This window comes from Dissoconium aciculare, assembly GCF_010015565.1.
Source record: "Dissoconium aciculare CBS 342.82 unplaced genomic scaffold K489scaffold_5, whole genome shotgun sequence".
Classification (NCBI taxonomy): Eukaryota; Fungi; Ascomycota; class Dothideomycetes; order Mycosphaerellales; family Dissoconiaceae; genus Dissoconium; species Dissoconium aciculare.
The window spans coordinates 1,397,028-1,418,443 of record NW_022984955.1 but is presented as its reverse complement, the minus strand read 5'-3'; the positions used below and the strand labels follow the sequence as shown (position 1 = coordinate 1,418,443).

Here is a 21,416-nt window from a genome sequence, read left to right as displayed (position 1 = left end):
TATGTATAGTATGTACTGCATGACAAGGCTAGATGGAGACGATGAAATCAAAAACGAAAAGCATGTGCAGTTGGAACAAGGATCCAGGATGGCGACCGACTCCACCATCTCCTCCCCGATCCCTGTCTCCGACGTGATATTGCATGTTGCCCATCAATACAGCTACAGCACCTAGGTAGTTGCACACTCGCAGTACTACAAGTGCTGTATCATCAAAGACTGCGGGCTGCTTTTGTCGAAAGTCGCGCGCGCGCAAGGCTGTTGCTGGGCGGGAATTTTTCGTCGTCGTTGCATGCCTTGCCTACCTAGCGAGGTACCCATGCCATGCCCTTGCCGTGCCCGTGTCCACCCTTTGCCGCTATCTCCAGATGCTGCTCCACACTATCTCCAGCTCTTTATTGCGCTTCCTTTTCTTTCATTTCTCCACAATCGATACGCACATGCCTCGTCCTCGCTTTTGCACCTCGGCGTTTTTCTTTTCTGGCGATCCGTCTGGTCTCATCTCACCTCATCTCGTCTTGTCTCGTCTCTTTTGTGACCGTCAAACGTTTTCTTCACAATCGACCGAACTGCGCCGCGACTAGCCTTAAGCCACGGTCTTCTCCCGGGTGACGATCCTCGCGTTCTCACTTCTGCCGTGGACCGACCGAGAGACCACTACCGGATCCTAAAAACACTCTGTCAACGCGACATTGCTTTTTTAAACTTTTCCAAGCTTTTCGCTCGTATGCGGGTCATGCACCTCGCTCATCATCGTCAGTATTCGGAGGAAGGGAGATCAAGGCCCTTGATTTGAGCCTAATCGTGCCGTTCATCACGACCAACCAACAGTGAGGACTGCATGCGCTGTACAATACTACCGTACCTGCCCGTCTGATCTCATGTCACCTACTAGGTAACTCAGGATAAAGGTATCGGGCTGACCGACCGTCATTTGCTCCGCTTGACATCTAGACCCGTCAAACTCATCTTTCTCTGTTGCTTCTTATTATTACCTGTTGAACCATATATGACACACCGATGCTTTCCCGAAATCTTGTTTAGTCCTCCTCACCCGTGTCATCCTCGTCCTTGCTCCATCATCTCCTCTTTCTTTCCAGCAACAACCTTGCAATCGGCTCTTCTTGCCAGCCTCTCCCACGCCGATCTCCTGTGCAAGCGCCTTCACCACCAGACACGACCTGTGATTCATCGTTGCCTGCCGGACACCACCAGCTCCTGACCCAAGCATACATATTCTCGCTCCACCGCTCAGGCTCCAACTCTGCTTCTCTGCGGGTGACAACTTCCTCTCCAAGTCTCTTGACATCGATCGATGGATTCGAGATCTCAACAATACATGTCCTCTCCATACGATTCCACTCGATCCTCATTTCCTACCACGCCGACCACCGCCTCTTCGACCAGCTTTCCAAGCTCTACCTCGCTCCAAGACCTATCAGCCATGTCATCATCCTCACAGACATATACCATGTCGTCCCGCTCGGCAGGACCTCTCCCGTCACCTGCGAGTTCGCCACGACCGACATATTTCGCTACACTCCCATCACAAGCGAACAACATGAACGCCGCACAACTACAACAGCAACAACAGCAGATGCGCCAGCAGCAGCAGCAACAAGAGCAACAATATCAAATGCTCCAGCAGCAACAACAGCAACAGCAACAAATGCAACAGCAACAACAGCAACAACGCCAACAACCACACATGACGGCGGCCTACATCGGTCAGCGTGGCCACAACGGAGGCGTACCCAACACAGCGCAATATCTGCAAGACTTCAGCCTCCTCGCGGAAGCCGCCAAGCGCGCAGAGATGGCCTGTCTGGCAAGAGACCTCGGTGACTGTGGACTATGAGAGGGATCGGACATCACAAATCGATTGAGGGTTGCGACAAACACCTTTGATGATGCGCGCACGAAGGCGAGAGACAGACCGATCTGACGATTGGGATCTATCTCCGAACCAAATGCGAGGCGGCCGAGGCCCAGCCGGTTTACCACGCGGGCGGAGTGATTTGATGACGGATACATATTTCGGCCTTATTTCTTTAGGGTCCTTTTGCGGGAATTTTCCTTTCTTTTGCAAGCGTTTGAGCGGGTTTACCTTGGAGAGGTTCTTTTTCCAATTCTACTTTCACACTTGCTACTTCATTCAATGAGGAGGGAGAGGGGGGAGAGAGAGAGAGGCAACGTGATCGCGTGATACATACGGCGATCGGTGGTTCATTACGTATAACAGAGGGTTCATATGGCGATCTGGGGAAAACTGCAAGTCGGGGAAATATTTCCCGTCACTTCTCTCTACTCCAAATTAATTTTCACTCGTTTCGTCTTCTTGGAAAAACGGTATCGGCGTGAGGTCTATGTCACCAGCAAAGCGTGGTAGTCGCCTCGCAGCGAGATGGACATCCATTTTTTTTCTCTCTCATCCGCCAGTCGCCGTCAAGCGTCTCGCCTGCCTCACTAGCGACATGAGTAAACACTGTCGGGGAGAAAGGTACGCAATATTTGGCTGGCTGCCTGCCAGCCGAGATGGAAATTCCGGTCGCCCGGAGTTTCCCCAGCCCTGGAGGGCAGATTGGATGCGGATCTTCACGGCAGCCGCCCTTTCGAGGGAGGGGGGACATCGTCATTTGCTGCACAGTGATCGTTGGTGGAATGTTGCGACATGGAAGTAAGCGCTTATGTACATAGGTATAACGCAAGCTTCCTTTTTCCTTTCGTTTGCGGAAGATTCAGGCTGCAATGATGAGAATTGATGATGATGTTGATGATGATGACGGATGATGGATGAGGCAGCTGGCGGTGACGTCAAATCTCGTCTCAAATGCCGAGGGCGGCTTTACAATTACAGATGAGAAAAGCTGCTGGCTGCTGCGACGAGACAATGGATTCAGCTGTCCTCCATCGTCGTCACAGATAACACAGAGACAATACCAACAAGGCATTTTCTTCACATCACCAATCGCTGACAATGGTGGTGGTGGTGAAGAGGAGCCCGCCCTTGTCGGGGGTTGATGTCATGGGCGCAGTGTCTCCTCTCTCAGATACGAACCAGCAACATGGACTCGATGCTGCCTGCCTGCCTGCCTGTTTCGGTCGGCAGGGTGGACAGATGACTGTTGGGTCTCGCATCTTATTACGCTGGTTATGGAGAATTGTTTGTTATCATCATAGGCTGTGACGATGGGAACAATGGCCTTGTCTCTTCTCCATGGGCGCCTTGGACAGAAGGGACCTGCAGTCCTGCCATTCGGGTCTCGTAAACCCGGACGCTACACCACCACGGCGGCCGTTATACAAGCAACGTCCTGTGCGGTCCGGAGGTGGAGGAAACGATGGAGGATATCTGTGCCGAACCGTGGAGGGAAACAACATGTGCTCTCGGGCAAATAGAAGGCGACACAGTACTGTCCACGGGTATAAGAATCAGTGTAGTGTATACACTATCTTGGAATGCTGTAATAATAAAACTACCACGCTGGAACCGACCGCTGGACGACAATTTCACATCCACGGTACAGCTGGGGGCAGTTGGACGGATATGCACGTGGCCCGTGGGATTTGGGACGACGATGAAAGAGGATGTGTGTGTGTGATGATGATGAGATTGCGCGGACTGCTTCATTCCAAGCAAAGCTGGTGCGTGGGAGAGAGACAGAGAGAGAGAGGGAGAGAGAGGTTGCCGTGAGTGCACCCATCGGACAGGAGGGATCTCTCATCTGAGGGAGAGAGAGAGGAGAAAGGATGGGACATGCCTCCGCTTCCTCCACATCTTATTACACGCGAGATCCAATCGATCTGGTGGAATCCCGTCCCATACCATACCATATACCATACCATACCATCACACGCAGGTACCTCCTATGGCATTCCAAGGATTCTTTCTCCCACTCATCCATCATCGTTCATTTCCTTCGGCAAATCTTGAAACATTGTCAATTACATACATGCATGTATACAAAAGAAAATCCTCGATGATCGGGTTTCTGGCGGATGGTGTCAGCTAGAGAGCGAGCTTGCTGTACGAACGTTCCCTTTCCAATAATGCTGGTCGTTATCATTACCGCCTATGTATCCTTGGGTTTATCGATGATGGGGGACTTCTCTCGTGCTTGAATGGTGGTTTCTGCGACGGGACAGGAAACTGTGCAGCAGCATTTGATGTACTCGGGCAGTCCAGTCAGTCAGTCAGTCAGTCGCACTGATGAATCCGCCGCCTGCCTGCCCGTTCGCGTTTGTCCGCAACCGTCACTCACTAGGGCTCTCTCCCATGCCCTTCATTTCTCCTCTCCCGCGTCACAGTCCGCCCGCCCACCCAAATTGCACGCCCATGCATCAGCGGCAGCCGTGGACTTGCCTGCACCCGCAACCACCTGCACCTCTCTACACCTGCATCTATTTTCATTCCTCTCTCCAGGCATTCATACAGCGCGCACCGTACATTGGTCGTCGCACTGCCGCATACACTACTTACGACATCTCTCTCGGGCGTCGTATCCCTCTACATCATCCTGTCCAGCATCTCTTCCTCCTCTTCCCCTTGACGCGCACGAGTAGCTTATCCCGACATGTCTACCTACAATCAATACGCCGACTATGGCGGAAACCCGTACGGCGGCGGCGACAATGCCGTACAGTCAAACCCATACACGTCCGTTCCAGCCTCGACTGCGCCGACGACTCAGTACGCTCCCGCCGCCGCCGGACACGCGACGCTGTCCCAGCAGGACTTCCTTTCGCGCGTCGAAGCCGTCAAGGCCGATATTCGCACATTGACCACCCACGTCGGACAGATCGCGTCGCTCCACCAGCGAGCCCTCTCCTCGCCGGACGCGACCTCTTCGGGCCAATTGGAGTCGATCATCACCCAGACTCAAGTGCTCAACACCTCGATCAAGGACCAGATCAAATACCTCGAGACCGACGCCGCCCGGAGTATCAACACCTCCAACCACACCATCAAGACCACTCAAGTCGGTCAGCTCAAATCTTCCTTCACCAAGCAGCTGCAGGAATACCGTCAAGAGGAGTCCACCTATGAGAGACGCTACCGGGAGCAGATCGCACGGCAATACCGCATTGTGAACCCCGATGCGACGGATGCCGAGGTGGAGGAGGCGACGCAGGCCGACTGGGGCAATGAGGGCGTTTTCCAACAAGCAGTAAGTTTGCCCGCTGGACCACCGTCCATAGGACGGTCAGACTGTCGCGAATCCCCAGCGTTCGCGATTGTGGTCTTCTCTGTCTTCCGCGCGATTCGTCACTGACCACGGTCGTCTCTAGCTCCGATCGAACCGCTCCGCGACTGCTAACAGCGTTCTCGGTGCCGTTCGCGCCCGACACAACGATATTCAAAAGATCGAGCGCACCCTCCTCGAACTGCAACAGATTATGGAGGAGCTCGCGACCGCGGTCATCCTCCAGGACGAGCCGATCCAGCAAGCCGAGCGCTACACCGATCAGGTCAAGCAGGACACGACAGCCGGCAACGTGCAGCTCGACAGGGGCATCAAGTCGGCGCGCAACGCCCGCAAGCTCAAGTGGTGGTGCCTCCTCATCACTCTCGCCATCCTGATCATCGTCGGATTGATCGTAGGATTATACTTCGGTGTGGGCCCGGGCAAACCGAAATAGTCCCCGAGAGCATAAGCCCAGCACTGCATGACTTCCTTCGCAACCCCAAAATCTCGTACCTGCACGGCCTCGATTTCAAATACCCCAAGTCGTCTTCCTCCAGCTTCCTCCCGCTGCTCTACCCATCACCAACTCCTCGGCCGACTACCGTCCCAATCTTCAATACCCTCCACGTCGGCTCACCTCTCCATCGTCCAACATCATCATTGTCAATAATAATCTTAATGCAAAGAATGAATCATTTATCTTCCTCACGAAAAAAATATCTGTACCAAAAACAACCCACCAATTTCTAAACCACACTTTCAAGTGCTATTTCCCACCCCCATCTCGTCCGATCTTCGAAACCTCACTTCCGGTCCTGAAAAAAAAAGCACGAGGCTGATTCGCGGCATTCATGTCCTTCGCGTTCTAGGCCTCCCGTTTCTCTTCCGCGCTTGGCTCGCTTGGAAACACCACTGTGCCTGGCGCTGCGACCTCCTCGGCGTCCCGCATCTCCATCGCAGACCGCCCGCCTATCTCGCTGTTGCTGCTGCTGCTGCTACTGCTACCGTCACCTTGGCCGCGACCGGTCTCCACCGCTGATCACACGCCTTTCTTTCGAATCAGGCAGGATCAAGGGTGGATCGGTGTCACGCGGCTGACGTCCGACGAGGGGATCACGTCAAGGGAGAAGAAAAAAGGCGGAAGAGGAGGAGGAGGAGGAGGAGGGAGAAGGGGATGTCGGCGATCCCGATGCGATGAGAAAAGGCGCCGGATTCGCAACCACTTGTATGTCTCTATTGGAAACGGGCGGGCCTTTTCGGGGGGATCGATCCTCGTCTGCGTACACCCTGGCTTGTGTTGTGGAGAAACAATCAAGAAAAGCCGACTTTTTTGCCGTACTGATTCTTCTCCTTCTTTTCTTTTTACTTTCGCGGGATCTAGTTGCTCCGTCGTTAGTGTTGTTGTTGTCGACGAGGTAGATCCGTGGTATGATTGGCATCTGCGTCGATGTCGTCGGATGAAAACCTGTCATGGTCACCGGGTGCTTCTCGCGTCTATCATGCACGTCGCCGGGCGAGGCTTTGGATCTCGACAGATCCTTCGATTTCATGGTTTCGATTCATACCAAATATACATACAATGGGACAGAGGAGATGGCCGATATTTCGAACGGTTCGGATCCCAGGAGGACGGTCGTGGGAAATCAAGGTTCGGGGTCGTCATGACAGGAGGGGTCGATGTCGTGGGTTGGCGGCACGGTGCTGCGGACGGTTCGGAGGGGACTGCTATGGGGGACAACAAGTCGGTCAGGGCAGTGATGCTCCATGACCCTGATATACCACGCATGAAAAGACACGATTCATATTGCACGCCGCGTGTATTGATTTGCTTCGGATGGTCGTTCTCTCATCTCTCTCTTCCTCTGCTATTCATCATCGGGAGGTCATGTCTATTCTTCGTCATGTCACTCCTCTTCCTTTCTGCCCCTCATCTTGCGATGTTCGTCTTTCTATGTATGATGGCGGCGGCGGGAGCTGGTGGAAGAAGTCTCCCGAGCAGGCTTGATGAGAGACGGAGGTATGCCTCTCAAGCAAGGGGGATCCTGCTCGGCCACTCCTTGCCATATTTCGTCACTGGCTGCAACCTTGCCCTCCAAGAATCAGCCTGGAGAAAATATGGCATCATGTTAAGATGTCTCTCTACGTCTCTGAATGAGATTCTGCAGCTCTGCTCTTGCAACTCGCCGTTTTTGAATTGTTGGCCCTGCCCGATTACCCTCGTGGGATTTGTCTGGAGTGACGCTGCCCACAGGAGATTCGTATGACTTCGAACATCGCTGAGTCTGTGAATGATCGGATCAAGCCATTCCAAAACCTGGTAGTGTTGACTGTCGGGTCGCCACCCGTTGTCGCCAGTAAAGTAGCAGATTTGCTCTTAATAATTGGCTATTAGTCTTCAGCAGTGTTCGGCAGGCTGACCAGTATTCAGTCGGAGTCAGATCTATTCTTTTCCTCGACGCTTGTCGACCCGCTCTGTGAAAGCGGGAATGATAGGTGGCCTATGATCTAGACTGCTGCAATCATGGAAGCCCTCGCCCTGTGAAATCTGTGTTTGGGTCAGACGAGCAGGGGCTGGCGCCAGTCACGATATGATGAGCTTTCGAAATATCGAGGGCTCTCTTCACCCCCCGCAGCAACAACCACCGCCTCCACCGCTCTGATCGTCATCGGGTTTGACCTCGTTGACGACCTCCATAGCATCGTGCGATGTGTTATTCAAATCCGAAAGAAGGTATTCGTCTAGGTTCAAAGAATCTGCGCCCGCTGGCAACAACAACTCAGATCCCAGAACGAAAGAATCGAAAGCCAAAGGATCGACAGGGGGGACCATATTCAGATCACTGAAGTCCAGTTGGAAATTCTGATCAGGAAGAGGAAACGGCGGGGATTGTATGAATCCGTCGTGCACGATCGGCTGATCGGCCTGCATACTGGGCACGACCTGCTCCGCCATCCAGGTTTGTTGCGGAGGGGCAATCTTCGGTGCGATGACCGGCAGTGTCGGCGGGGGCGGCGCTTCGCGAGCGTGCTTCCGTCCACAATATTGTGCCCACGAGGTAGTGCCAAAATTTTGAAAAACGGGCGGACAGTTGCGGCAAGAACAGCCATACAGACCGCAGTTCTGACAGATGGCGGATGGAAATTGATAGTTGAAGTAGTCGGTTTGCAATCGCTGGAAGTCGAAGGCAGGCGTGGTCTGCTGCATTTGAGCAGTCGTGGCTGCTGCAATATGCTCGTTGCTGTACAGCTGTGGTGTCGGTAATGGGCTCGTCAATGGGACTGCTTGACCTATCATCTCCTGATGCTGCTGTTGAGGCGAAGGAACACCAAGGGTAGGGACGGTCGGTGTCGCAGGCTGGCAACACGACCCGGACTCCTGCTGCGAACCTGCATATGCGTATTGTGTTCCGCTGTCCCGGGCCGCCAGCGGACTTTGGCTTTCCCACACCATGGCGTCTTGTGCGACACTGAGTGGCGAGTCCATTGCTAAGACACCGAACTGTGGCGACAAGGTGCTCGGTCGTTGTGGATAGGCACTAAAGCCGTTCATCATGGTGTGCATCGGAGGCATGTTAGGCGTTGTGGGTGACATGGTCGACAGTCCACTCGACGGATGTGGACTTGAAGTGATAAAGGAAGGTGCCGGCGAAAAAGCCATGGACGAACTGACCACATGGCGGTTCTCTAGAGCGTCACGATTTGGGTAGAAGTCGACGGTAGGATTCTGCAACGCCAGGAGCAGCTTCCAGTGATCGGGTTCTATGAGGCAACAATATCGACCCTGCTCATCACAGCGGCATTCGCCTGCGCGCTTCTCGCCCTTCTTCGACTTGTGCGGACACGCAGATCTCGCCACAACGCACTTGCAGCCTCCAGTGGCACCGTAGCGACAAGTACAGGAGTTCGAAGGCCGGCCCGGTCTCTTGACGGTCCAGAAAATTTTGGTCCGGCAGACGGGTATGCCACAGGACGTTGTTCGGTGACCCCGGATGCAAGACATGCAAGCGACCTTGCACAACTGCTTTGTGCGAGAATCGAGCAGCTCGATGGTCTTGAAAGGCTTATCTTGCTCCATTTCGAAGACTGTGAGGGTGTGGAAATGGAACAGCAATTGTGATCGGATCGATCTCGTCTGCGAGGCGTTTCATCTATCAGCTATTGCAAACGCAGGGAGAGTCCGCCATGACACGTGAATCATCGCTAGTCCATCTACGACAAAGTGACTCTTCAGCGTGAGGAATGCGAATCCGATGCCGTCGAGTCAGAACACCCTCACAAGAGAGATCAACGAGAGAAGGGAAGATGTCGGCGAACGGGAAGTGATCGCTCGGGGAAGAATGACAAACAGGCGACATTGTGTCGTGCCTGACAAAGAAATCGACAGGTAGGGGGACGACTATGGTGGACCTCTTAGCCCACACGACGTAATGCGGGCCAGCACGTCTTATACATGCCAACCGCACCGCAGACCTAGCAGACGCTCACCTGCGTCCGGTGGGTTTTTTCTGTCTGTCTGGCTGACCGGCCGTTCCCCATTCGTGGTAACAACGTTCTATTGAACTGACGATGGGGTCTTTCAGGTGCGTGCTGGTGGTGAACAAGCGGGCTACGACGGAACAAGAGGGGTCCACGGGTCCAACATCGCGGCCGGAAAAGTGTATGTCGGTGCTAGACGCCCTAAGGCATTCCGTCCACTCACCTCACGTTGTCGCTAATTATTATGTACCGACAGACAGGAGTGGGAGTTCCCTCTTTCGGACGATCTGAGCAAGTTTACGCGCACGGACCACCACACCGCGCTCCGCTCCTGGGAGACACGGAAGAGACCACTCTCTCGCGACACCCCGGAAAGCGATTGTTGGCCGTTGGTGGGCGATCTATGATCTCGTGGTAGAAGACGATGGTCTTGGAAGTCTTCGGGCAGGATGCATGAGTTGCTGACTGACTGACTGACTGGCTGAGGAGTTGGGGTTCGATTCGAGTGCAAGAGGCCGTATCAGCCGTCCCCGGTCTCCTTTGCCGTAGAGCAGGCGGACGGCAGAGATGATCGAAAGACAGATCAGGAGATTAGACAATGATCTTATTTATGTGACAGATCCGAAGGGCATCTTTATTCTCAGGAACAAGAGGGACCTCCTCCCAGCGATGCCACGGAGGAAAACTCGACCACCCTACAATTCCCTCCAAAGCCCATCTGGGAAGTGAGCCGGCTTGGATAGGCGGTGCGTGGAGTGGAGGCGGGCTGCTCTAGGCTCAGATTCGTTCAGTCGGGTGGCACGGAGGTGTTCTCTCACGAAATGCTCTCCGTGGTTGTCTTTTTTCTCACGATGGGACACGCAATCTCTTGGCAGAGTCAACATCGGAATCAAGCTCGTGTCGGATAACTACGGATGAGCACTACAATCGTTGCATCGTGCGCGTCAGTCGACAAAAAATGTTCTCCGGTGTGATGCTCCCAAAGCCTCTCAGCAAAATATTGTGCGTGCTGGAGATCAATGATATTCAGCCGCGGGAAAGCCACCTGCAATGCTATGCTACTGTAGGCTAAGGTTCCGGGCAAGCACGACTGCCCAGGTGTAATAATAATGATGACTACCTATGTACCATGAAATTTTCAGACCACAGCAGCTCGGAGCAGCATTGAAATTCCGCTGCGACACAGACGCCGCGATCGATTTTGCGGGACGTTGTGTACCAGATGTGCCCATTGTGATTGCACTGTTCATGAAATTGGCTCTCCCGTTACCAAGCTTCTCACACAGATACTGGTATCCGTCTACGCCTACACAACAACCTCTCCAAGCCAAGCTATCGATTATTCGCAACACTCTCTTTGGCTCCCCGCCACGATAATCTGACCTTGATGGACAGTGACAATGAGGAGAACGGCCTGGATTTGTTCGCCGAGCCGACAGATTATTACAAGCCCGAAAAGCAACCAACACAGGTGCAGCATCAGACTCTGAGCCATCAGACGCTCACATTGCACCTGGTGGGCAGTTCTCCATTGTGGGTAGGTCGTCTGTAGCAAGGGTTCGATTTCTTTGTCAAGCGTTTTCTTCCAGGTAGTCTGGATGCAAGATGAAGGAATCTACCATTCATTACGTTGTACAGTATTCACGTTCTCTGCACGCATCATTGTTGGTTGCTAGCAAAAAGATGACCCTGTACTCGTCTTGTTTCCCGCACGGAAACATGAGTAGATCGGTGCTGATCGCATCAATGTGTAGGGTCACTTGCTATGGAATGCCGGCCGTACTATAGCCGACTACCTTGAGCAAAACAAGGCAACGCTGCTCAAGGACAAGACTGTGCTCGAACTGGGGGCTGGCGCCGGTCTGCCAAGTTTGATCGCGGCCTTGAATGGGGCAGCACATGTGGTCGTCACAGACTACCCGGATCATGACTTAGTTGCGAATCTACAAAAGAACATTGACTCGTGTGATGTACTGCCCAGCCCGAGGAACATCTCCGCAGCTGGCTTCCTCTGGGGCGCGGACGTATCCTCGTTGGTGGAACAGCTGCCATCGAAGGGACCGGCTCACGGCTTTGACCTGCTGATCCTAGCCGACTTGCTGTTCAATCACTCCGAGCATCACAAGCTGGTGAGGAGCGTTCAGGACGCTCTGACTCGGAGTCCATCGGCACAAGCGCTAGTGTTTTTCACGCCATATCGGCCATGGTTGTTCCAGAAGGACCTCGCATTCTTTGATTTGGCACGGGAGGGCGGATTTGTCGTAGAAAAGATTCTCGAAAAGACCATGGAGAAAGTCATGTTTGAGGAGGATCCGGGGGTAGGTGGCACGATCACTGCTCAACGTGCTGACGTATCAGTGCTGACTTGGAAACTTCACAGGACGAATTGCTTCGAAGAACGGTATTTGGGTACAGCTTGCGGTGGGCCTCATGACGTCGCTTCCATTTGTTTTACAAATTTTCTATCCGTTATTTTTGCTGGAGCAGTATACACAAAGGAAAAACATGACCATGTGCCGATGCCTCTAAATTTTCGCTTGGAAAGGTTGTCTACTCGGCGTCAGCGAACTCTGCACGGCCGGCCTTTGAGTTGAGGTAGTGGTTTCTGTGAATATATTAGCCATGTGCCTACTCTCCTACTGATGCGAGAAACTTTGGCCCCGAGGTCGTCTATTTCATGATCGCTCCATCTCTTGATACCGCAAAGCTACTTACCGCTCTGTCGCCCACTCCATCAGCTCGTATCCGACCAGCAGAGGAATCGACCAGTAAAGAATTTGGTTGCGAGTGCGGCGGAAGGTGTTGAAGACGGCGGCGCGGGAGGTACCAGCGAGCGGGTTCTGTCGGTTCTGAGCAAGACCGTAGTGGACAATGCCCTTCTGGGGCATGGAACCTGAAAGAATGAGGTGTCAGAGCTGAGTGCGATGTTGCTGGCGCGTCGGTGTCCACAATCGAAACCTCGGCGAAAGTCGGGCATTCGCGGGTGGGCCTCGAGGGCACGAATATTCACGAATGTTCACGTTTCACATATCTCAGCTCATCGCTACTCACCAAGATCACCCCATGGACCAAGGTAGCTGTATTTCCGTCAGCAAATTGCTCTGTGTCCTTCTCGTGCTCGTATCTCCACCCGTCGCCTTGCGCCCAGCTCTTTTCGGAGGATATGCGACTCACACTCCAGGCTTCTTTTCACCGCCACCACCACGAAGAATCTGCGAGGCTCTCATTTTGATTGTTGGCGGGCGAAATGCAAATGGTCCAGATGGCGAAATGTGCTGATTCGTCGGCAATGGCTTTGTCGAAGGAGAAGAAGTCGTCGGCTCGTTGTGACATTCGAAGCTCGGAATCATGGGAGGAGCTGCGGCACGGCCCGTGCCATAATAGCTTTGCCTATGCCTGGATTGGCTGCTGGATCCATGATGCGGCGACGCGGGTGCTTCTCGAGATCGGAGACGATTCACGGCGACAACATCATCATAGGCATCAAATCTTCGCCAATACCGCCTATCACACTCGTCGTCTCCCATCGACACCTGGCTCCTTCGGACCGGACTTTTCACGATGGCAGCCAATACGCTCAACAACATCTACCGGTATGCCGTCCCCACGGCGGTAGCTATGTCTTTCGCCTCAGCATCAATGTACGATGTCAAGGGCGGCACCCGCGCCGTCATCTTCGATCGTCTACAGGGTGTAAAGGACGTGATCTCTAACGAAGGCACACACTTCCTCGTCCCATGGCTCCAGAAAGCCATCACATTCGATGTCCGGACAAAGCCTCGAAACATCAGCACAACGACTGGCAGCAAAGACTTGCAAATGGTCAGCTTGACGCTGAGAGTCCTCCATAGACCAGATGTGGAACAATTACCAAAGATCTACCAGGTCAGTCGCCATGATTGTTGGTGCTCACAGTATGCCCAAAGCTGACGGAAAATGCTCTCGTAGAATCTTGGTACCGACTATGACGAGAGGGTATTGCCATCAATCGGAAACGAAGTCCTGAAGGCCATTGTCGCCCAATTCGATGCTGCTGAGCTCATCACCCAGCGAGCAGCTGTTTCGACGCGCATTAAGACCGAGCTTACGAAGCGAGCGACTGAGTTCAACATTGCGCTTGAGGATGTCAGCATCACCCACATGACCTTTGGTCGCGAATTCACCAAGGCAGTCGAGGAGAAGCAGATTGCACAGCAGGAGGCGGAACGTGCCCGGTTCATTGTGGAGAAGGCAGAGCAAGAGCGACAAGCGAACGTTATTCGCGCTGAGGGCGAATCCGAGGCTGCCGATGTCATCTCGAAGGCCATGGCCAAGAGCGGTGACGGTCTCATCCAGATCCGAAGATTGGAGACTATGCGCGACGTCGCCGAGAAGCTCGCAGGCAACCCCAACGTCTCATATCTGCCCGGAGGCAACGACGCCTCAGGTGGTGGCAAGTTTCTCCTTGGTCTCCGGGGGTAGAACGCGGTCGACTGAGGGGTGGCGAGTTGTACAACAGGCGAAAAGTTGAATGAAGACCTAAGAATCTGGCGGAGTGTATATCGAGGATTACCTACTCACCTCCACACCCGTGCATGTACTCTATCCCATATGTGGAATTGCACCTCAATATCTTCAGAGTCTCTGCCATGTTGTTCTGTTATTCATAACTTTCTGTCACGAAATTATTATCACAAGCTTTGGGAGCGACCTTAGCTCGGCTCTTCACCATCCTGAAGCAACAGCCCTGTCATGATAGTATTGACCTTTAGGCATTTGTCCTGGGATATTCTCCACTGCTTTACGCCCAATTTGACCCTGGCCAATCGAAAGTATAACAGGTCACTGCACACGTCCAACGATGGGGATGCCATTTGTTTTGGCATCGAGGGCTCACGCAGAGTGACAATGCGAGTCAAAAGTACATTCTCGCACGAATGCGCAGGCTGCTCATCGAACGCCGTCGATGCCCCTTGATGGCACACAAGTTGACCCGACGAGTTTCCAAACGATTTCTTGCTTCTAGCATTGTGGCCACGTTCGCAGCTTGCCTTAGAAACGCATTTGAGGCGGAGTGGAGGTAAATTGCCATCTTGTACGTGAAGGCTGTGTCAACTCTACCTCTCCTTCTGTGTGTCGAGGTTGTCTCAAAGTCTCTCCTGGGTGGTGTCGAGAGGGAGCAAACATGCTACGAGATCCTCTCTGAATGCCATGACTTTTGTAGACTCGATACATGCTGGCCATGATGAGCACCTCTCCTAGCTGATAGGTGAGCTTACCTGGATGCGTTGGTATGTCTCTGTCGACATACGTCGAAAGACGACTTGGTGCATCTTTCCGGAAATGAAGTCAAGAGAGTTGCATCATACATGCGTGGCGCGATATTCCAGTAATCCATATTGCTCAATCCTCCTACCGTTCAAATAAAGACGCGTGATACTTCACGAGGTTGACACTCTACGACCGTCCCAACCTCGAGATTCTGATTGTCCGAGAACAAGCTTGAGACCAGGATAGTTGCGATGTGCTGAACACTTGTTGTATTGTCAGATCGGAAGCGGCTTTGACTTCGAGAAATCCACAAGCACGACACCCGCGCGAATGATTGTATGCTTTTCGCGTGTCTCGTCGGCGGGAAAGCACAGATTTTTGGCTCCTCAGGCCAGAAAAGGCATCTCCGACGAGCTGAGCCTTGCGAGCTGAGCCCAAGGAGGGCTCGAACCTGCAAATGGTCACATTCCTGGTAACCAAGCCTGCTCAGTCTATTGCGTCGAAGCGAAGTCCTCTGACATTCGACAGGGCACTCGTGAAGAGATGAAAGATTTGACAAACTTTTATCCACGAGAGAATGCCGTATACCATCGGTGTTTGTAGCAATCTGATGCGATCATGGTTTCACATTGATAGGACCTTCGTCATTATGTAGTCGGAAGCTTCTGATTTTTGAGAAGACCACGTGAAACAATGGGTCAACGATATCCCTACCGTTGTGACACAAGCGTGATCAATCAGCTCGCGGTGATCGGTGTTGAGACTAGTCGGTACGCTGCGATACTGATGACGAGGATTTTGTGGTCCAAGTCGAACGGTCTTTCTGAGTTCGCCAGGGGAATAGATCTGGATCCTATCCTTTATTTCAGGATGGCGAGAGGGGCGCAAAACTGACATTCACAGACTTCATAATGCAGTGTTCCATATTGATTCAATTCACAACCGTCCTCAATTCGCTGAGCCATATAAAAGTCCTGGTCACTCCAGGCGATCGACAGAACCTGTGAATCATCGAGCGCAAATTCGATCCGGCGGCATATCTGGGTCCTGTGTGCGATATGAAATGAAACCATCATGAAGCACGTTCTCCAGCGATAGTGCAACTACAGTACGATACGTGCTGGACGGACTGGTCCAACGGTGCCGACGAACCACCATGACGACATTGACACATGTCGCGACTGAGATCCAGCGGGTTGGAATATCGCTCAGCCACGGCTGAAGCAAGCAAGTTCGTCGATCAGCTGAAGTCTAGCATGTTCGTGAATCCTATCCTGTAGGCTCCACCAAACATAAACATGTATCGCGAGATAAGCGAGTGATGAGGGAAGAGTTGGCCGCTGATGTCATTTTTCGGGGCAGGGTGCGCGTCGAGAGCCTAGCGGGAATGAAATCTCACACACACACCACCCTCAGGCAGCCTGACAGACACACGAGCAAGAAAATCCAATCCTCTCTCCACTCGTTGTTCCTCCACCTCGGCTCGGTTCGCGAAAGGGCGACTGATTCGTCTTATGATTATGCGCACCCAGTAGAACAAAGATGTTGTATCACCAGACTACACAACGCCATGTCCAATTAAGGGCTCAACTCATTCAGAACAATGTTGACAGCATCCGGTCGTAGCTATAGATTGTCCAACGCAGTAACCAGTCGTGAGAACAGTAGGTATCGCACACGACCTCGGAACCGATCTGTGACTCGAAAGCTCCAGGTTCGATGCGCCGGAATACGCTTCGACGCCTCTAGGACTGTTGTCTCATGTGCTGGACAGCGGAAAAGAAATTACACGGTGAGCGCGCACTGATCGCGCCAACGCTGATACCATTTCTGAAGTGCTCTAATCATCACAATCACCGTCATCGTCAAAGTTTCTTCCAATTTCCTGGCTTTTTCAGCGTTTGTCGTAGAAGAAGCACGGATCTGTCAGGGTGGGATCGCGTCGCGAATTTCACGCGCATTTTTATGGTGCCGTGTTCGGTCCCGGGGAGGCTTGTTATGCACCACCGTCATGCCGAGCAGTCTGTCATGTGAGTCGACGACGCTCGATAACGTGGGCCGGTGCGAAAACGCCCTCACTTGGTCGATTCTGCCACTCAGCGAGGAGCCTCACCCGCCACCTCGTATCGCAACAACCATCATCCAACTTTAGATTATGTGGCGCTGTATTGCGACAGGTGGAGTGGTGAGCGAACATCATCGAGGCACCATTGTCGCCAATATATCTGTAGATTACCAAACAGCATGCTGTATGTATCGCGCATCGCGAAAGACTTTCGCATAGTAGATTTCTTGTTGAGCGCACGGAGATGTTTGTCCTCAAATCGTTATCAACGGCCTGTGGGGCGCAATTCCAAACTTACAGGGCAGAAGAAATGAAGTTGTCGGCTACAAGCCTGCCGTGCATCATGGCACAAATTCATGTGAAGAAAATTGACATTTCAAACGCTTCCCATTCCTGCTCGGTCGATTTTGGAAAGCTGTGACGCGCTTGTATGAGCATCCAAAGGTCGGTCGGTCACTGTGCTAGCCGTGCACATCACTATGGCCATCGCGAACGGTCATATCAGAATGGTGTGCTCTCGCTTCGCCAAGGGCGCGCGCTGTGGACAATGCGTCCTCGCCTGATGAACGGCAGAACGAGGGCCGAGAGCGAGGGCTTGCCATTGTGCTCGTCCACGACAACCACCCATGACATACATCTGAACGCACAGAGCACCTGGCCTGCCTGTCAGTTGGGCAACCGGTGGCGGTTGTCCTGCATATGTGGGTGATGGATAAGGAAAATGTGTTGTGAGCGGAAAATCGGATGGGAAGCTACTCAGCTGCAGACTTCTCTTAGCCTCTCACCATCAATAGCCCGATTGGTTGTCGGCACACGGATGGCGAGCGACGGGCAATGGAGGGAAAATCGAATTTCCCGAAACGGCCAGCTGCGATGACTTGGAAAATCCTCTCCATGCAGACTTGCAGTGCCTTGCATAAATAATACCTCGTCGCCCGCTCAACTGCACTGTCTCTCTCCCTCCATCAACCACATTCGCTACTCGTCACTGCCAGCATACACAGCTCTCCGCACTCGACATTCACAAGACATCTCCGCCTAATAACTAATACCAACATCTCTCACCCCCAACAACCAACCACATTCAAGATGCGTTCCGCTATCATCCTCGCTGCCGTTGCCGGTGCCATGGCCAAGCCCGCTCCTTCCGCCTACGACAGTACGTTTTTGATATGACGATCACACGGGAGGAAGTCTCACTTCTAACATATCGAACAGCTACCACCTGCACCACTACCACTTGGCAGACAACCACCCTCTCGGTCCCCACCAAGCCCACCTACACTGCCTGGACCAAGGTCCCCGTCGCCTCTGCTTCGGCTTCCGCCTCCAAGCCCGTCAAGGCCTCCAGCGCTTCTTTGATCAAGCCTACCGTTGCCCCATCCGTCCCCGTCGGCAACGGAACCCGCCCCACTACCTCCACCAGCGTTCCCAGCTACACTCCTCAGCCTGCCAAGCCCAACTCCGCCAACGTCATCGTCGGCTCCAGCTTCCTCGCTGCCGTCGCTGCCGCCGTCGCTTTCCTCGCCTAAACATCTCATCGATAAGCTTTTGATGCTCGATGACCTGGACGATGACGACTAATTTACGGAGACGACGGACTTAATCGGTTCGATTTATGATTCTCGATCTTATGATCACTTATGACTTCATCTACGTCCGCCCTCGTGCGTGACCTGATGCTTGCTTTTTCTACTTAGACATGAAGACAACGATGCCTTCACGGCTACAGAATCTAATCTTTATGACCTTCACTTGCGCAATTGCTCCCGTGACCTTTGACCGTGATACGTGTGGTGTAGTGACGCGGCTCTGCCGTTGACGTGGTCGACTCTCACGCTGCGATCACGCTGGGCGCATAACACCTGATCATCGCCGGCAGTTGTCGATCGACGTTTTCTGTGCCGGCCTGTGCCGCCTCCGCACGATGTGCAGAAGATCGCGAACGGCCAACGTTGCGCGAAGAAGCGGACCATGAAACACCCACTGTTCGGCGCACGCTTGGTGAATCGCTTTGGAAAGATTTACACAACATGCGCGCCTTTGTACATTATGTACAACACTATGATCGCTCGTGGTGGCGTACAGCAGTTGTCGGATTTGCAGGAACGGTTGAGCTACTGCAGGTCCCGCTTGGTGAGCAGAAACAGCGCTGCAGAATTTCCCGTCGGGACGTCAACTGGTGTTTACACGAACCAAGCACACAGTGTGCCATGCTCTATGGCACATGACATGATTGCGGAGAACCTGTGGTTGGATCATCTTGGCACTATTGCAGCTGATGTCGACAGTCAACGAACATCGTGAAAACGGGATGTCGAGTGTGCGTGCACTGTGCCTCGGGCACACGTTACGTGAGGGGACATAGACTTTCCAAGGTCTCAACTGCAAACCTGGTTGTCTTGCACAGTGTGCGGAGATGGATGGTAGCCAAGACTCGACTCCTCAGCGCATTGCGTGTCCTGCGGCCATTACCTGGGCAGCTCCTTGTACTGTGAACCCGGATTTGCGCCATACTCGCTTTCTATGGCGCAGGATCTCTCGTGAGGAGGCAACATCTGCCAATACTGCAGGCACGCAGAGTCTCCACAGAAAACAAGCCTGGACAGCACATAGTGACCAAAAGATCTCGCCCGACTGCCTTGGACGAACGATGCAACGCTCCCCTCACCTAAAGTTGACCCCGAAGAATTTTCCGACCGGTAAAGCCGACGAAGCACAGACGGTCCTTTCTCTGTAGAACAAATAGAGTTCCCGTGAATTTTTCACCGCGGTATCAGCATGGCTATTCGGCCCGTATTCGCTCCGACTTTTCGTAATCGTCTTGGCAAACCTCACATGATCTTTACAACCACAGTCTAGACGGTATAGCCGATGTGTCCGCCTGAGGCACCAGTAAAGTGGAAGCTTGCAGTGCTCGATATATTCTTTGTGTCGACATCAGATCATCTTGTTTGACAGCGGTTTTTTTTCACTCTTGATTCGATCCGGAATCCTCTGATCCAGCTCATACATATGAAGGGCGGTCAAAGGATTTGCGACTGTGATAATACACTCTGCGTGTCGAGTTATACGATGTCGTTTGACTGACCAGTGTATGTACACTCCACGATGAACTTGCGGTATCTGAAGCAGGAAACCCTGGTCACATCATCAGCGTAAAAGGCTGGGTGTGACTACACACGTCGCGATGTCCACGGAACGAACGTCGCCCAAGTTGCGATTGGTGGAATGTTGAACTCAATCTCCAAGATATAACCGACTCTCCACTCCAATGGGGACGGTTCGATTGTTCGACCACTGGTTCGGGGATTTCAATCAATTCCAACATTGGAAAGGAAGCAAACGCTCGTTGGACATGAAATATGGTACACGATCTTATCCCGAATGTGTATTGTACAACCCTGGGGCAAGCACTAGGGTTGCGCAACACTTATCCCTTGGAGAACGTCACGTGTATCCAAAAACTTGAGATCAACATTATTTCCATGTTGAAATGCTGAAAGGCAGGTTCTGCTCACCGCAGGTCATCCCGTGCCCGCATCCACAGACCCGGTGCTGTTGTGGTTGTCGCGAGCAGAAAGGCACCGATATCCCGATCGGGTATATGCGTGGAACGAATGCACGCAGGATCCCACGATATGGAATGTTGTGGCGCCAGACACAAAGCAAGCGTGTCTGCCCATCCATCAGAAGAGATAGCTAATCAGAGCGTGCGGATATGCTGACCACGTGTATATGCCTCATGGCGGTTCTCGCCGACAGAAGGCGACGACCGAACGATCCGACTGAAACAGATGCCGTGTTCCGGTCCAGCCCTCTATGAGCATCGCACCGGTGGCATATCGGTTACGGATCGCCAACACGATTGGATGATTCGGATCCAGGGCCGCTCTCTTTGGTACGCCCGCGCTGCTATATCCGCGTGGCATGCAACGCAATGCTTTAGCGTCCACATGCTGCCACGATGTCGATCGTCAGGGTCATTACTACAGCCCTCGTCTTCAACATCAAGGACGACATGGCACATCTACGAAGAACCCTAGGTCGGGATCATGTGCAATGGCTATATTGTCAGAGACCGTCATCTCGATGGGAGATTCAAGTACCAGACATCATCGTGTACTAGAGCCCCAGTCATGTCAGCCATCAGGGGCGAGCAGAAACGACCATTTGGAGTTGATGCTCGCAAGAATAGCCGCATACCCACATCTGATGCCCGCGTTGCAAGGACACGAGTGAATAGGAGCGAGTGTGCCAGACCATTGCACGGTGTTCATGCCATTGGTGGTGCAGCTTACAAGCTTCACGCAATGAGCTTCTGTCTTGGGTAAACACGCCGTTCTTTGAATAGAGAAGCATCCCGGTGGTCGGATTAAACATCGTCCGGCCTCTTGTTCTCAGCAAGGTAATCCTGCCTCTCGGCTGAGTCGGTGACG

At 53.0% G+C, this 21,416-nt stretch overlaps 7 protein-coding genes across 7 annotated transcripts; 5 read left to right on the top strand and 2 right to left on the bottom strand.

The window, feature by feature from the left end:
- Nucleotides 1-1,444: 1,444 nt before the first annotated feature.
- K489DRAFT_409577 (uncharacterized protein) lies at nucleotides 1,445-1,858 on the top strand (the record flags this gene model as incomplete). Its single annotated transcript, XM_033607602.1, has 1 exon — nucleotides 1,445-1,858. The coding sequence occupies one exon, from the start codon at nucleotides 1,445-1,447 to the stop codon at nucleotides 1,856-1,858; it is 414 nt and encodes a 137-aa protein (XP_033460808.1).
- Nucleotides 1,859-4,601: 2,743 nt separating this feature from the next.
- On the top strand, nucleotides 4,602-5,625 carry K489DRAFT_303265 (t-SNARE; the record flags this gene model as incomplete). Its single annotated transcript, XM_033600474.1, has 2 exons — nucleotides 4,602-5,168; nucleotides 5,290-5,625. Coding segments are annotated over 2 exons (903 nt in total), but the record flags the coding sequence as incomplete, so codon positions are not given.
- A 2,181-nt stretch (nucleotides 5,626-7,806) lies between these two features.
- Nucleotides 7,807-9,261, bottom strand: K489DRAFT_409575 (uncharacterized protein; the record flags this gene model as incomplete). Its single annotated transcript, XM_033607601.1, has 1 exon — nucleotides 7,807-9,261. One exon carries the CDS (start codon nucleotides 9,259-9,261, stop codon nucleotides 7,807-7,809), a length of 1,455 nt encoding a protein of 484 aa, XP_033460806.1.
- Nucleotides 9,262-10,620: 1,359 nt separating this feature from the next.
- On the top strand, nucleotides 10,621-12,533 carry K489DRAFT_401039 (uncharacterized protein; the record flags this gene model as incomplete). Its single annotated transcript, XM_033607012.1, has 5 exons — nucleotides 10,621-10,664; nucleotides 10,805-10,954; nucleotides 11,058-11,199; nucleotides 11,417-11,980; nucleotides 12,043-12,533. 5 exons carry the CDS (start codon nucleotides 10,621-10,623, stop codon nucleotides 12,094-12,096), a joined length of 954 nt encoding a protein of 317 aa, XP_033460805.1. The 3' UTR covers nucleotides 12,097-12,533.
- K489DRAFT_388455 (UcrQ-domain-containing protein) lies at nucleotides 12,213-12,889 on the bottom strand (the record flags this gene model as incomplete). The annotated part of the gene is made up of 4 exons (XM_033606420.1): nucleotides 12,213-12,267; nucleotides 12,378-12,555; nucleotides 12,714-12,739; nucleotides 12,837-12,889. 4 exons carry the CDS (start codon nucleotides 12,887-12,889, stop codon nucleotides 12,213-12,215), a joined length of 312 nt encoding a protein of 103 aa, XP_033460804.1.
- A 334-nt stretch (nucleotides 12,890-13,223) lies between these two features.
- On the top strand, nucleotides 13,224-14,123 carry K489DRAFT_318256 (uncharacterized protein; the record flags this gene model as incomplete). Its single annotated transcript, XM_033601297.1, has 2 exons — nucleotides 13,224-13,547; nucleotides 13,611-14,123. The coding sequence occupies 2 exons, from the start codon at nucleotides 13,224-13,226 to the stop codon at nucleotides 14,121-14,123; spliced, it is 837 nt and encodes a 278-aa protein (XP_033460803.1).
- A 3,943-nt stretch (nucleotides 14,124-18,066) lies between these two features.
- On the top strand, nucleotides 18,067-18,509 carry K489DRAFT_370082 (uncharacterized protein; the record flags this gene model as incomplete). The annotated part of the gene is made up of 2 exons (XM_033603100.1): nucleotides 18,067-18,136; nucleotides 18,196-18,509. 2 exons carry the CDS (start codon nucleotides 18,067-18,069, stop codon nucleotides 18,507-18,509), a joined length of 384 nt encoding a protein of 127 aa, XP_033460802.1.
- Nucleotides 18,510-21,416: the final 2,907 nt, after the last annotated feature.